General features: G+C 42.0%; 1 protein-coding gene across 1 annotated transcript in view; it reads left to right on the forward strand.

Annotated features, from left to right (window-relative positions):
- The window catches only part of ITGA8 (integrin subunit alpha 8), a 190,094-nt gene that overhangs the window by 71,474 nt on the left and 104,208 nt on the right, over positions 1 to 14,412 (forward strand). The window contains exons 12-13 of the mRNA XM_058681828.1: positions 3,352 to 3,557; positions 6,567 to 6,758. Of these exons, the coding sequence (XP_058537811.1) occupies positions 3,352 to 3,557; positions 6,567 to 6,758 (398 nt within the window). The remainder of the gene's footprint in view (positions 1 to 3,351; positions 3,558 to 6,566; positions 6,759 to 14,412) is intronic.

The raw sequence follows: 14,412 nt of genomic DNA on the forward strand, positions 1-14,412 counted from the left end.
TGAGTAGGAATTAAAGAGTTCACATGTATTCTCTCTCCTCTCCACCCTCAGTTTCCACTGTTATTACCCTTTTGCATTGGTGTGGTACGTTTGTTACAATATTGTTACATTATTAACTAAAGTGCGCGGTTTACATTAGGGTTCACTCTTTGGGTTCTACGTTCTGTGAGTTTTGCCGAATGCATAATGTCACATATCCACCTACAGTATCATACAAAATACTTTCATTGCCCCAAAAACACCCCGTGCTCTATCTAGTCCTTCCTCTCCCTCCCCTCACTCCTGCCAACTGCTACTCGTTTTTACTGTCTCTAGTTTTGTCTTTTCCAGAATGTTATACACATGGAATCATACAGTATGAAGGCTTTTGAGACTAGCTTCTTTCACTTAGCAAAATGCATTTAAAGTTCCTCCCTGTCATTTTGTGGCTTAATAGTTCATTTCTTTTTATTGATGAGTAATATTCTGTTATATGATGTGCCACAGGTTATTGGCGCAACCAAGGATATCTTGGTTGCTTCCAATTTTTGGCAATTGCAAGTTGTTTTTTTTTTTTTTTCTGGACCTAAGTTTTTTCAATTCACGTGCACGACCACCTAGGAGTGTGATGATTGTATCATACGGTAAACCTGTGCTTAGTTTTTTTGTAAGAAGCTGCCGTACCGCCTTCCAAAGCGGCTGTCCCATTTTTCGTCCTCACCGGCAATGAAGGAGAGTTCCTGTTGCTCCTCACTCTTTTCCAGCATTTGGTGCTGTCAGTATTTTGGATGTTAGTCATTCTAATAGATTCGTAGCAGTATCTCATTTTTGTTTTAATTTCCAATTCTCTAATGATATTTGACATTGGGAATCTTTTTATGTGCTCTTTGCCATCTGTAAATCTTCCTTGATGATGTGTCTGTTCAAATCTTTTGCCCCATTTTTAATTGCGTTGTTTTCTTATTGCTCTATTATATGTCATAAACATATAATATTGGTTATATACAACAACGATAACATATGTAATCTATTGTATATCCCATACATATAATATTGGTTATATATGACAATAATATATGCTATGTAATATATAATGGTATCATACTGTATGTTATTGTTATTATTATTGCTGTGATTTCATATTATTAAGTTTTAAGAATTCTTTGTATATTTTACTTTTCCCATTAAAATTTTGGCACCCCTCTAGCACGGAGCCCACCTGGATCGCTCTCTGTACCCTGACTCCACTCAGAGACACTGCTTTGGGCTCAGAGTACTGTCACCTGGAAAGCCTGCCTCTAGAGCCACCTGTCAGAATCCCACTCAGGTCTAAGGCCGTCTCCCCCATGAGCATTGCTCAACTCTCTCAAAGTACCAGCTGTCTCTCCTACTCAGGACCTCTAGGACTTAGTTTGGATTACTTGTGTGCTTTTTTCCACCCTGCCTTGTCTGTAGTTAAATGAGTGGCAATTTGATTTCACTTGTAAGTTAATTAGGACCGGGGTTGACCTAATTGTCGCTATATTCCTTGAGTCACTTATCCCAATGTCTCAAATACAGTTGTTACACAGAATGTCTCTTGAACCTGGGTACTAGTTGACCACTGCAGGGAAGGCGAGAAGTTGGAGAAAGAGGCGGTCAGGGTGAAGTTGCAGTGTCTTACAGATGCCTCCTATCTTAAAGGAGGATTTCTTTTTGGTTTTCAGTAACTGATCACCCTCATTCCTGCCTTTTAGATGAATGGTGATATTTTTAGTTTAGTTGGCAAGTTTCTGCATGTTGCCTAATCTATGTCAGCATAAAAACCAAAGGCAGATTTTTCTTTGGATTATTGCCTCTCCCAAGATCGGGGCATCTTCAGAGGTCATTAGTATAGATCACATTTTGAATTTTGGTTGACGTGACTTTTCCTAAGATTTCTAAAATAAAATAATGTATGCATGTGTTCTTAAAAACTGAAATAGTTTGGGTAGCTCTGTTGTACTCTTCTTCATGCCCATTGGCTCTGTGAAGGGAACACTTTTAACCACTTTTGTATTTTGTTCTCTTGGGGGGCTATATCTTCATCTCTAGATAATGCGCATAGGTATTTGTTTCTTGAATTTTTTTCAACCTTAAAAATTATCTGTTAATTTCCTGCTAGTGTATCTCCATTTACAAAGAATAACTATCAAGTCCTATTTGGGATGAAAATTTGTTTTCTATCTTTTTAGGTAGTACTATAACCCTCTCTGGTCTCTGCTTTATTTATTTTTGAGACAGAGAGAGACAGAGCATGAACGGGGGAGGGTCAGAGAGAGGGAGACACAGAATCTGAAACAGGCTCCAGGCTCTGAGCTGTCAGCACAGAGTCCTACATGGGGCTTGAACTCATGAACCGTGAGATCATGACCTGAGCTGAAGTCGGACGCTTAACCAAGCCACCCAGGCGTCCCCCCGCCTTTTTAAAAATTTTTTTTAATGTTTATTTTTGAGATACAGATAAAGACAGAGCATGAGTGGAAGAGGGGCACAGAGTGAGGGAAACACAAAATCCAAAGCAGGCTCTAGTCTCTGAGCTGTCAGCACAGAGCCCGACACGGGGCTCAAACTCATGGACCGCGAGATCATGACCCAAGCCAAAGTCAGATGCTTAACTGACTGAGCCACCCAGGCGCCCCTCTGCTTTATTTAAATGGAAGTAACAAGAGGAAAGAAGAAGGCAACATTTATGTTAAACCTTATTACTGCAACAAAACTTCATAATTTATGTGAATCATTCTGTTGTTGTAGACAAACACTAATCCACTTTGAGAGAAACCCTTTTTAGGTCCTTTTGATATGTTTTGCTTGTCTAGCTACATTTTCTGGAAATGCACTAAAAATCTTTTGAAAAGGGTGAAGTATCTGGTTTTCTTAAAGTGGTCATTTGTAACACAGTCTAAAAGCTCAGTGTAACAAGTCTTCTTTTCCTATAACGTTCTGTCCCATAGACATAACAAAGCAATGAAAGAAACACGGTGATTGTAAAATGTACCTGGGGAAAGGAAAAATACCAATGGAAATGTACTAAGCTAGTTGGTTAAAAATGTATCCACTGGCGGGGGGGGGGGGGGGGGGGGGGGCGGCACCTGGGTGGCTCAGTCGGTTGGGAGACCTCCCGACTTCAGCACTTCAGCTCAGGTCATGATCTCATGGACTGCAGGTTCAAGCCCTGCATCGGGCTCTGTGCTGACAGCTCAGAGCCTGGAGCCCGCTTTGGATTCTGTGTCTCCCTGTCTTCTCCTCCCCCCACTTCACCCCATGTTCTATCAAAAATAAACATTAAAAAAATATGTCCCCCCGGAATCTCACGTCTGTCGGTGCTCTGACCTCTCTCTTTGTTCCCTGCAGAATGGATGATGTATTGATTGGGGCCCCTCTCTTCATGGAACGTGAATTTGAGACCAGCCCTAGGGAAGTAGGGCAAGTTTATCTGTATTTGCAAGTGAGTGCTCTTGTCTTCAGAGACCCACAGATCCTCGTGGGCACCGAGGTTTTCGGGAGATTCGGTAGTGCTGTGGCACACTTAGGAGACCTGAACCAAGATGGATACAATGGTAATTTATACCAATACGTGGAATTGTTTATGTGTTGTAATTCATGTTACTGTTACATGAAGGAAACAATGATGTCTTAAAAGTATTTACAGCAGTGTAAATACAGGGTACAGTTCTTATTATTGATTTTTTAAATTTTTAAATGTTTATTTATTTTTGAGAGAGAGAGCATGAGCGGGCAAGGGGGAGAGAGAGGGGGAGACACAGAATCTGAAGCAGGCTCCAGGCTCCGAGCTATCAGCACAGAGCCTGACGCGGGTCTCGAGCCCGTAAACCGTGAGATCATGATGTGAGCCAAAGTCAGCCGCTTAACAGACTGAGCCACTGAGTGCGCCTATTATTGATTTTTTATGAACTATTAAAGAAATCTCAAGACAATTTAAAGTTAAGTTGTCATATATCAGCTCTAAATAAAGGCAGCTATTATTTTTTAAATTAATATTTGGAGTTAATGACTCAAAGAAAACTGAAGAATCTTCCGTATGTACAGTCAAGACAAAGAAATGCATGCTGATATATGAAGAAGAATGATGCCTTGTGATTAACCCATTTGAGTTACATATAGGCTTTGCTGAATTTTAATTGGTCAGTAAATTTCAGCTTAAAGCAACTTCAGTGTTTGCAGTAGTGTTAAATTCTTGGTTTAGGATTATGATTCTTTAAAGTAGGAATTTATGAATCCCTTGCAAGTACCCTTTCCTCAGAAAAACATGCAAGCTCACACAAAGCTTGCTCGAATTTGCTCGAACAAAATAGCCTAGGGAGTGTTTGCATCAGATCAGTATTCATTAGTACCTTTGCCAAGGGGTATTGTAAGGTTAAGTTTTCTTTGAGAAAAAAGACATCCCAGAACTGTATGGTTAGTAATTTTTAAAGTGCCATAAAACAAAAATGCATATTACAAGTTCATGTTTCCAGGAAAATAATAAAAAGAGAGACAAGTTTATCTTTAACTGATGAGCTGCTTTCAAAACCTGCCCTATCCCTGGGCACCACGCAAAATATATTTATTTTGCTACATTATCTGTTGAGTCATCCTTATCACCATATTTTCCTCTATGTATCTTTTTTTTTTTTCCTCAAACCCTTCATGATATTTTTAAAAGGTAAGAGAAGCATTTTTAATGGCAGAAAGCGTGTTCTGCCTCTGATGTCACTGATGTATAAACTGGGTAAAATAGGGGCACCTGGGTGGCTTGGTCGGTTAAGTGACTGACTCTGCACAGGTCATGATCTTACGGTTCGTGAGTTCGAGCCCCGTCTTGGGCTCTGTGGCAACAGCGAGACTTGGAATTCTCTCTCTCCCTCTCTCTGCTCCTTCCCTGCTCATGCTGTGTGTGTGTGTGTGTGTGTGTGTGTGTGTGTGTCAAAATAAATAAAATAAACTTTTTTTAAGTGGGCAAAATAATGCCAGACTGGGATGAAACACAGGGCCGATGTGGATGGACCTAGAGGAAGTGAAAGAAGGGTCCCTTGGCACCTGCCACATGATGCGATCTTCATTTTCCACAACAATCTGAGATTTGGGATAGTTTATCCTTACCTGTTAAGTGAAGCTGGAATGATAATCCTTGTTATGTAGTCAAAATCCACTCACGATTTACTTAGTCTTGTCAAACTTAGGAGCAAAGAGAAATAAATGACAAAATGGGGATACATAATTGTCACCCGCTGTGGCGAGCTATTATGTTATTGTGTTATTGGTGCTCTTTTTTTATGTAAAACTAAATATTCGAGTGTTTTATGTTTTTTAAATTCATGTATTTATTTTGTGAGAAAGAGAGAGAGAATCCCAAGCAGGCTCCCGCTGTCAGCACAAAGCCTGAGGCGGGGCTCGATCCCATGAACCATGAGATCATGACCTGAGCAGAAATCAAGAGTTGGACGCTTAACCGACTGAGCCACCCAGGCGCCCCTTGTGTGTATTGTTTAGAACAATTCTGATGGACACAATGTGTGGAAGTTAACTTTCATTCAGTGCCATATTTAAGTGGGAGTCGAGTGGTAGGGTCCTTTCCGGGTTTCTCTGTATCCTCTACTGTAAAATGGGTCCTGCCTACCTCATGGGGCGATGTAATCATTACATTAGATAATCTCTGTGAAAGAGATTGGTTTTTTTCCTTTTAACAAGAAACTCGTAAGTACCCTGCAAAGGTGTCTCTCCTGTTCTACTCAGCCTAGTGATGGGACCCAGCCCTCCCTGTGGCTTGTTGCTAAGTTCCCATGTAGACCATCCTCTGCCTTGATCCTCCAATGGGCCAAGTGCTTTCCAACCTTCGACCTTTGCACACCAGTTCTTTCTGCCTGGAGCGCTCTCCCCTCCGATTTCACATGGTTGGTTTCATCTTGTCCTTAGATTTCCATTTCAACGTGAGCCTTAATGACACCTTGCCTGATCCCCTAATCTAAAAATAATAACCTGACAGAGCGCCTGGATGGCTCAGTTGGTTAAGCAACCCACTCTTGATTTCAGCTCAGGGCATGATCTCACAGTTCGTGAGATCAAGCCCTGCGTTGGGCTCTGAGCTCACAGCATGGAGTCTGCTTGGGATTCTCTCTCTCCCTCTTTCTCTCCCCCTCTCATGCTCCCTCATGCTCTCTCTCTCTCAAAATAAATATTTTTTAAAAGATACGTAAAAATAACAACCGTTCTCCATCACATTAATATTTTTGGTTCTTCTGCATAGAGTTTGTCACTTTCCATATTTCCTTGATTGCTTCTTTATTCAAATTGTCTACTACCTGTGCTAGAATATGAATGTTCGAAAAGCAGCATCTGATTTGCTGTCACAACTGCTGCGTCCAACACATAGCAGTCGCTCGGTAAATATTTGCAGGATGGATAAAAGGCAAACAAATAACTTATGGTTGCTGCAGTATCATGAAATTTTCATGGAAAGCTTAATAAGCCCTTTGGATTTTACGATACGGCTCTTCGACTGCACTTCATTCCACGTCTCAAACATTCTTCCTGACTTAAAAAATATGTTTATGTGTGTCCGTTTGTAGACATTGCCGTCGGGGCACCCTTTGCAGGCAAGGATCAAAGAGGCAAAGTGCTCATTTACAATGGGAACAAGGATGGCTTACACACCAAGGCGTCCCAGATTCTGCAAGGATTGTGGGCCTCCCAGACCATCCCTTCTGGATTCGGCTTTACTCTCAGAGGAGATTCAGACATAGACAAAAATGATTACCCAGGTAAGGGTTTCTTTCTTTTCCCATGAGAGCCCACTTCCCAGAAGGAAGCCCGTTCTCGGGACAGTGCATCGTGTGAAAGTGGTTCCCCGCCTGAAGGGGAAGGCCAAGCTTACCCACAGATGGCCCCGGGCTTTTGTCCATGATTCCCAAGTGACAAAACAGGGAAGGCGGACAAAACAAACACTCCCCTTCCCGCCAAGAAACAATGTGAGAAAGGCAAGGTGGCTTTTGAAAACCCGCACTGGACGTAAAACTTTGTCAACTTTGCGACAAAAGTCTTTGTTTGAAACCCCTCAGTAAGCTGTTGTCCATTGGTGAAGACTTGCCTCAGGGCCAGCTAGAGCAATTTATTTTAACCCTGTAATTCCCTTTTGAGCTCATAGCTCCTGTTAATTAACTCATGAGCCTCAACATTTCTGTCATCAAGCTCATGCTTTTGGAGCATAAGTATTTTCTAGCCGTCCTTTGGGGTTTTTCAAAATAGATTGCGTATTTCAAAGTGAAGCAAAAGGAACTGGTTGATAAGAAAGATGGTAAACTGTTCTTGGTGACTTCACTCCGACTGAGGGCTCGTGGAAATTATACTGCCCGGCGAGATAATTCACGGTTTGTGCGTGCCGGAGGAAGGCACAGTTTGTCTTAAAGGATTGTTTTGGGAATCCCAGGGTTTTCATTTTTATGTTAGTTATTTTAAAATGGTTTCAACAAATACTTAGAAATTACTACTAGTTAACCAACAGCCTCAACTATTTATTAAAACCTGTCTCATTCCACCAAGTTCACACTAATTGGGTGCTTTCCATATGTCGAGGGTTTTTTTTTTTTTTCTGGTTTGGGGCAACATTCCAATACACTGACTGCCTAAACATACATAACTAATTCCATCCTTCCATTTTCTCTTCCCCTCTGGCATCAGGCAAAAAGGATACTGTATCATCTTCTCATAAATTTGCCAGAAATCTTTCCTGGCACCACCAAAGACGTTCTAATGGGCTCAAAGCAGATTTAGTTTTATACCGTATACGAATACATCCTACCTCAGCAATTTCAAGAGCGTCTAGTTAAGTTTATTTTCTTAGGTTATACTATACTAGTCTAATCAATGAGGTTAGTGGGGTTTTTTGGGGGGAGGAGGGTGTCATTCATAATCTATTCTATTTTAAATAATCCAAAAATTAGTCCCTTATGTGATTTCTTCCCAAAATATGTCAGGATGGTTCATGAAATTCAACTCATAGGCTGTAATCTTAGATGAAGAGTTATTTTTGGAAAGCTATTGCTATTCATTATGCTTGTCATATTCTTACCTTAGTACCAGGGAACTTGACAGACAGGTGGCTGTACCTTCCGCCAGGTAAAGGAAATAAGGGATGTATTGAGCGCCTAGGAAGTTCATCAACTTTCTTTCAAGTCTCCTAAATAAAAGCCAGGAAGGAGAGGATCATAAGACAATTTTTATCTCAAGGAATATTTCTTCTGGGGGTGGGTGGAGGGTTGAGGGAGTGGGGAAAGAGGAGACAGGGAAGAGAGAAGCTAAAGTAAGTAGATGTTGGCAACTAGTCACCTCTTAATTATGTCTTCTTTTATCCCTTCTTAACAATCGGAAAAAGGTCATTTGAAGCCATTCGTTAACCGTACCTACTGAGGCTGATTCAATTAATACTAATTAATGAGGTTAATGCAGTCTGTGTATCTATCTGTAAAGTAAATGTCCTTCACTAAGGCAGGACCATTCATGCCACTAATTGGATTCTTATCCCTTGAGATGATCTCGAGGCATTCGGTGTGCGACTGTACATCTTCTTAGTAGACTTGGGTTCTGGTCCCGGTTCTGCCTCTCAAATGGAAATGTGGATGTCTTGTGATTCATGATCCTAGAACATTTTCCTTGATCCCCATCTCTTTACAAAAGAATGACATTCAAAGAATCCTCCTTAGAGTGACACCAAGTCCCCAGAGACCTGTGCAGAGGCAAAACCCTAATGGGGGGTAATAACTACATTCTCTTCACCACTACGATGGATTTGAAATCCACAGGCATAATTCAGGAATCAGTTGAGCAGATGTTCATTTAGATTCAAGACTTTCTCCTTTCCTGTCTCTGAGGCCACTCTTTCAAGGAAGGGAGTGGCAAAGGGCGTGCCTGTTGTCCAGGGACTAGGAAAGGGACATCCGGCCCAAATGCATCATCTGTTTTTACTAGCTTCTGCCTGAAGGATAATTCAGTCTCTCCTGGCCTTTCACGCAGTGCTCAAGTTTCTGTGGTTAATACCATGGCCTCTGTAGTGGCCACTGCTCAAAAGTTCCATGGGTCATGAATCCTTATTCTATTCTGGCCTCTTCTGGTCCGTTCTTAGCATGTGCTTCCATGCTATGGTTAGGACCCAGACATCTACAGGTTAGGTTTTCAGGTTTCTGAGATTGTTTATCCCCCTGGATTATTCCTTTAGCCATTGCTAAGTTATCACCAAGACACCTTATTACTCCAGCCTAATGGAGTTTCAGTCTTCTTAGGTTTTGCCTGGGAAATAGCAGTGTTCCCCCACCCTGAGGCTATTGGGTGGCATGCGTTCCAAATCCTATAGCTCATTTTATAAACTATATGTCCTGGTCCCCCATGGTCTATCTTGTGATTTTTTCTAAACCAGTTCTACCTGGAACTTACAAAGAAGTATAGGTTTCTTTCTCTTTGGGGTCCTGCTCTCCCAAATCAAAGTTAATCTTCTTTCAGATTATGGTGCCTTCCAGGAGTCTCAAAATCCATTTAACAAGTTGACTTTCTTCTAAGATATATCTGGTGGTCTTCAATAAGCAGTGATTCTCAATCTTAGCCGCACATCAGGATCACTTGGGGGAACTTTATTTTTTTTTTAATGTTTTTATTTATTTTTGAGACACAGAGAGACAGAACATGAGCAGGGGAGCGGCAGAGAGAGAGGGAGACACAGAATCCGAAGCAGGCTCCAGGCTCTGAGCTATCAGCACAGAGCCCGACATGGGGCTTGAACTCACGGAGCATGAGATCATGACCTGAGCCGAAGTCGGACGCTTAACCGACTGAGCCACCCAGGCGCCCCATCACTTGGGGGAACTTTAAAAACTCTGTCTGCTCAGGTCACTCTCCAAGCCTAGAGTCAAACTCTCCAAAGTCAGAACCTCTGGGAGGGGGGTAGAGGTCAGACCAGAATAACATGGGTAAGTCACTTGGGTGATTCCCATGTTCAACCCACCTGAGAACTAATGACGTAGAACAAAGTTCCCCCTTTAATGAGTATCGAATCAATGGGGCATCTTGTTAGAATACAGATTCTGATTCAGGTCAAAGGAGTGGGAAAGACTCCTCCTTTCTACTGGCTTCCCAAGTTATATCACTGCCTCACGGCTTCATACTACATCCTGAGTAGCAAGCTATTTTGACCTACGGAGTCTGAGATGAAGTTCTTACCCAGGACCTTACTGTGAGAAACAACGCTCTCAAGGCTTTGTGCTCAGTTCCCATGCCTACGGTAGTTGGATATGCAGTGTTCTCTTTTGGCAAGGACCCATTCACTAAACTCTGCCATTCCATTTATTCTTTTCAAGTTGTCAAACTAACCCGAGGGTCTTTTCTCCAGGTCGCCTCTGTGTGGTTACGGCCATTGGGATGCATGACCCTGATACATGCTCTGGCCTCATCTGGAAAAACTAAGGAAGGTCCATTGAAAATACTCAGGGTTTTTTTGTTGTTGTTTTTTGGGTTATTTTTACATGCACTGCTCTGCATTTCCTGGGAGTTACCTGTGCATTTAAAATGATGCCTCATTGGCTTCCATTTAAAATATAGGATCCATTTGTTAGGGATTGGCCCACCTTAACCTGGCTTAAGCCGTAGAGGGAGCCATTTATATTAAGGCTATAGGAATACCTCAAGGAAACCTAAAGACAGCAACTCTCCTAGGCCTCTGGATGGGACTGACTGAGATCCTGGATGGCCAAGACTTCCTTTAGGCCTCTCTCTTACTCTTGCCTCTGCTTTTCTTTGCACATCTGCTTCTCTCTCTTCCCCTCTCTCTCTCACTCCCCTTCTCTCCCTCTCCTTGTCTGGACCACAGTTCTCTGAGCACATAGTGAAGTGTCAGCTCCAGGCTTTGCATGTTGCAATTTTACTCACTCAAAGAGACTGTCTACAATTCATCTCAGTCCCACATTGTAGGGAAGGGAATCTTATAGACTCTAAGGCAAAGGGTGACATCTTCCAAAGAAAGTAGGCGTTGACTTGTGGACTGGGCAAGTATGCCAGGGAATACACACCTTGATGCTCCTGTGAAACAAAACAAAACAAAATGGCCCTAGGAAATACGAAGGGAAGAAGATAATTGAAAACAAAAATCTTTTGTTATAAAAATTAAGTAATAAAAGTGGTTATTAATTGCTCATCGCTCTTTGTATGTTTGTTCCTTTTGTTTCAAGGTCAAAAAGAAAAATACGTAAAGAAATTCCTTCATTCAGTCAAAACATATGTATTAGTGGTTGCTATGTATTAGACATCGTGCTGGGGGGACAGTGGCAAGGCGTCCACTATCACTACCTTCCCAGAGTTGACATTCTAGGTGAGAAAGACAGTTGAATAATTACAATAAAGTGTGAGCATCGAAACACTGAAGGCTTTAAACGCTAAACCGGTTTTAGAACATAATAACATCTGAAAAAATTCAAGCATGGCTGCTGAACATTATGCTTATGAATTTTAAGTCTATTATGATAAAAGTATTGTTGGCCTTTGGAACTTCTGTAATGATTTGGTCTTCATTAAATGAATCAGCTGAGGAAGAACTATGAGCTCTGCGGTTCCTCAGATAGGCACCTCCACTCCCCCTGACAAACTTCCAGGAGCCAGGCTAACTCCATGATCAGGGCTACAAATTATGTCCAGGTTGTGTCCAGCCAAGGGGCAGGTGAGGGCAGATTCATATACCAGGGAGTTCCCTCCCTGCAGGATGGGGCAGGGCCACCTTTTTATTTTTATTTTTATTTTTTTTTATTTTTATTTTTTTTTTTTTATTTATTTTTGGGACAGAGAGAGACAAAGCATGAACGGGGCAGGGGCAGAGAGAGAGGGAGACACAGAATCTGAAACAGGCTCCAGGCTCCGAGCCATCAGCCCAGAGCCTGACGCGGGGCTCGAACTCACGGACCGCGAGATCGTGACCTGGCTGAAGTCGGACGCTTAACCGACTGCGCCACCCAGGCGCCCCAGGGCCACCTTTTTAAATGCACACACAGGCATGGTGGGATCTCAGTGGCCCTCCATTCGAAATAGATCAGAAACAAAAATCCCAAAACTCTTCCCTCTGTCTACTTGGTCACCTGCAGAGTTCAGGTAAAGACAAGTGCCCAAGCAAACGGTAGATTTGACATTCTGCATTGAAATCAGCCAAACCCCTTGGAGTTGCTGTTAAATGGAACACACTTGAAAACCTGGGCTTACCCAAACTGATGGCTTCTGAAGGGGTAATTTATCCTATTCCTGAGGTGAACGCTTTTTACCTCATTTTAGGCACCAAGGGTTAGCAGCCGTGTCTGCGAGCAGAGCCGTGTTGGCTTCCCCTCGTCTTCACTGCCTGCCATCTACCCACTTCCAGGCACACTGCTATGAAACCTACCTGTGATAATGGCAGGCACACATGTTGCCCGTTCCTTAGATAGCGTGCTCTCTCTCTCTAAAGATAGATACGCTTTACATGTTTGTGATACAAGCCAGCTGCCTTTTGCAGGAAGAAAGAGTAAGGTTGATGGTGATGTTTGATGTGCTTTTCTTCGCGAATTACAGCTGTTTCACCTTCCGGACTGACAAAAAATCAGGTCACATAGTAACCGAAATAATCAAAAGCACAGACGTGCAAAAGGTGGCTTGATTTACTACTATGCCATCCACTGCATAGCAGAGAAATACAGTTCATATCCTCTGGAATATTATTTTTGAATATTTCTTATGCACACACGTACATACACTCACACTTATATGTGCATATGTGTATATATGCATGCGTATTTTGTGTGTGTGTGTATGTGTACCCCAAGAGAGTTTATAGGGTAAGGTTAGATGATACTCCATATTTTTCTTTTTGGGAAACATCAGACCCGTAGAAAAATAACCTATTAAAGTTAGCAACATGTCTGGGAACAGGAGAAGCGAAATCAGACTGGCCAGGTTAAGATTCCCATCCATCATTGATGGGCTGTGTGGCAATGAACAAATTACTTGAGTTCTCTGAGTTTCTATTTCCTTACCCGAAATTATAAGGCTAATAATATTTCCTTCACTTGGTTGTGTGTGTTTGCACTTTCTAAGTCTGGAAAAGGTGTTTACAAAATGTTGTGAAATGGCTTAGAACAAAAAAGGAAATCCATCTGATTGACATGAATACAAACAAAGCTAATTTACTTCACAGACATATTGGGCCACATAAAAAGCTGAAAAGCTGCATTCTAGGATTCCGGAGATGGGCGAAATGGGTTTCAAACTTGACCCCACTGTTTCCTAGCTGTATAAAAGCATAGGACAATTTCCTAACCTCTCTGAACTTCGATTTTCTTATCTGTGAAATTGGATATAATAAGTTGGTTTAAAGATAAAATGGCATTATTTATATACTGTGAAATGAGATGATGTGTTTAAGTTAAAATGAGATTAAATAGAACATAGTTTAATAAATGGCAGCTCTCCAATTAAGTTTTCTTTTTTCTTTTTTTTTTTTTTGAGAGAGAGAGAGAGAGAATGAGCAGAGGGGGCAGAGAGAGAGAGAGAGAGAGAGAGAGAGAGAGAGAGAATCTTAGGTTCCATGCCCAGTGTGGAGCCTAATGTGGAGTCGATCTCACAATCCTGGGATCATGACCTGAGCCAAAATCAAGAGTCGGTCGCTTAACCAGAGCCACCCAGGTGCCCCTCCATCAAGTGTATTTTTAACTTCATTTATTGTGTTCTTAATCTCTGCTTTGTTCTTTTTTTCTCTCTTTGTTCAGGGTCTCACTGATGTCCTCCACTCTTTTTTTTTTAATGTTTATTTATTTTGAGAGAGAGAGAGATTGTGAGAGAGAGTAGAGGAGGGGCAGAGAGAGAGAGAGGAGAGAGAGAGAGAGAGAGAGAGAGAGAGAGAGAGAGAGAGAGAGAGAGAGAATCCCAAGCAGGCTCCTTAGGGTCAGCACAGAGCCCACCCCTGGGCTCTATCCTACACACCATGAGATCATGACCTGAGCTGAAACCAGGGGTCAGACACTTAACTGACTGATTGCCCCCCAATTAAGTTTTGAAACAAGACTATATTTTGGAGGCATTATTTTCTTATACACACTATTGCTATTATTTCCTTTTGCTTATTTAATTCCCATAGTCCCCATATATTTTCTTCCCCCACCCAGACAAATAGGAATATGAAAGGAGGAACACTGACATTGAGACTCTGTTGGGTTGGCAATCTCTTGTAAAAGTCCTGTTGCTAGGCCCTCATTAGAATCTTCTGCTAATGTCATGCGGTTACTGCCCTGCTATGATGTAGCCCCACCACTCACCCCATCCTACCTCCCACCCCTACATGGAAGATGTGCACAAGGGACTTCTCCCATTTCTCACTACTGTGATTTACTGGATGCCAAGAATGGAAAATGTTCTTCCTTC

Source organism: Neofelis nebulosa, chromosome 8 (genome assembly GCF_028018385.1).
Source record: "Neofelis nebulosa isolate mNeoNeb1 chromosome 8, mNeoNeb1.pri, whole genome shotgun sequence".
NCBI lineage: Eukaryota > Metazoa > Chordata > Mammalia > Carnivora > Felidae > Neofelis > Neofelis nebulosa.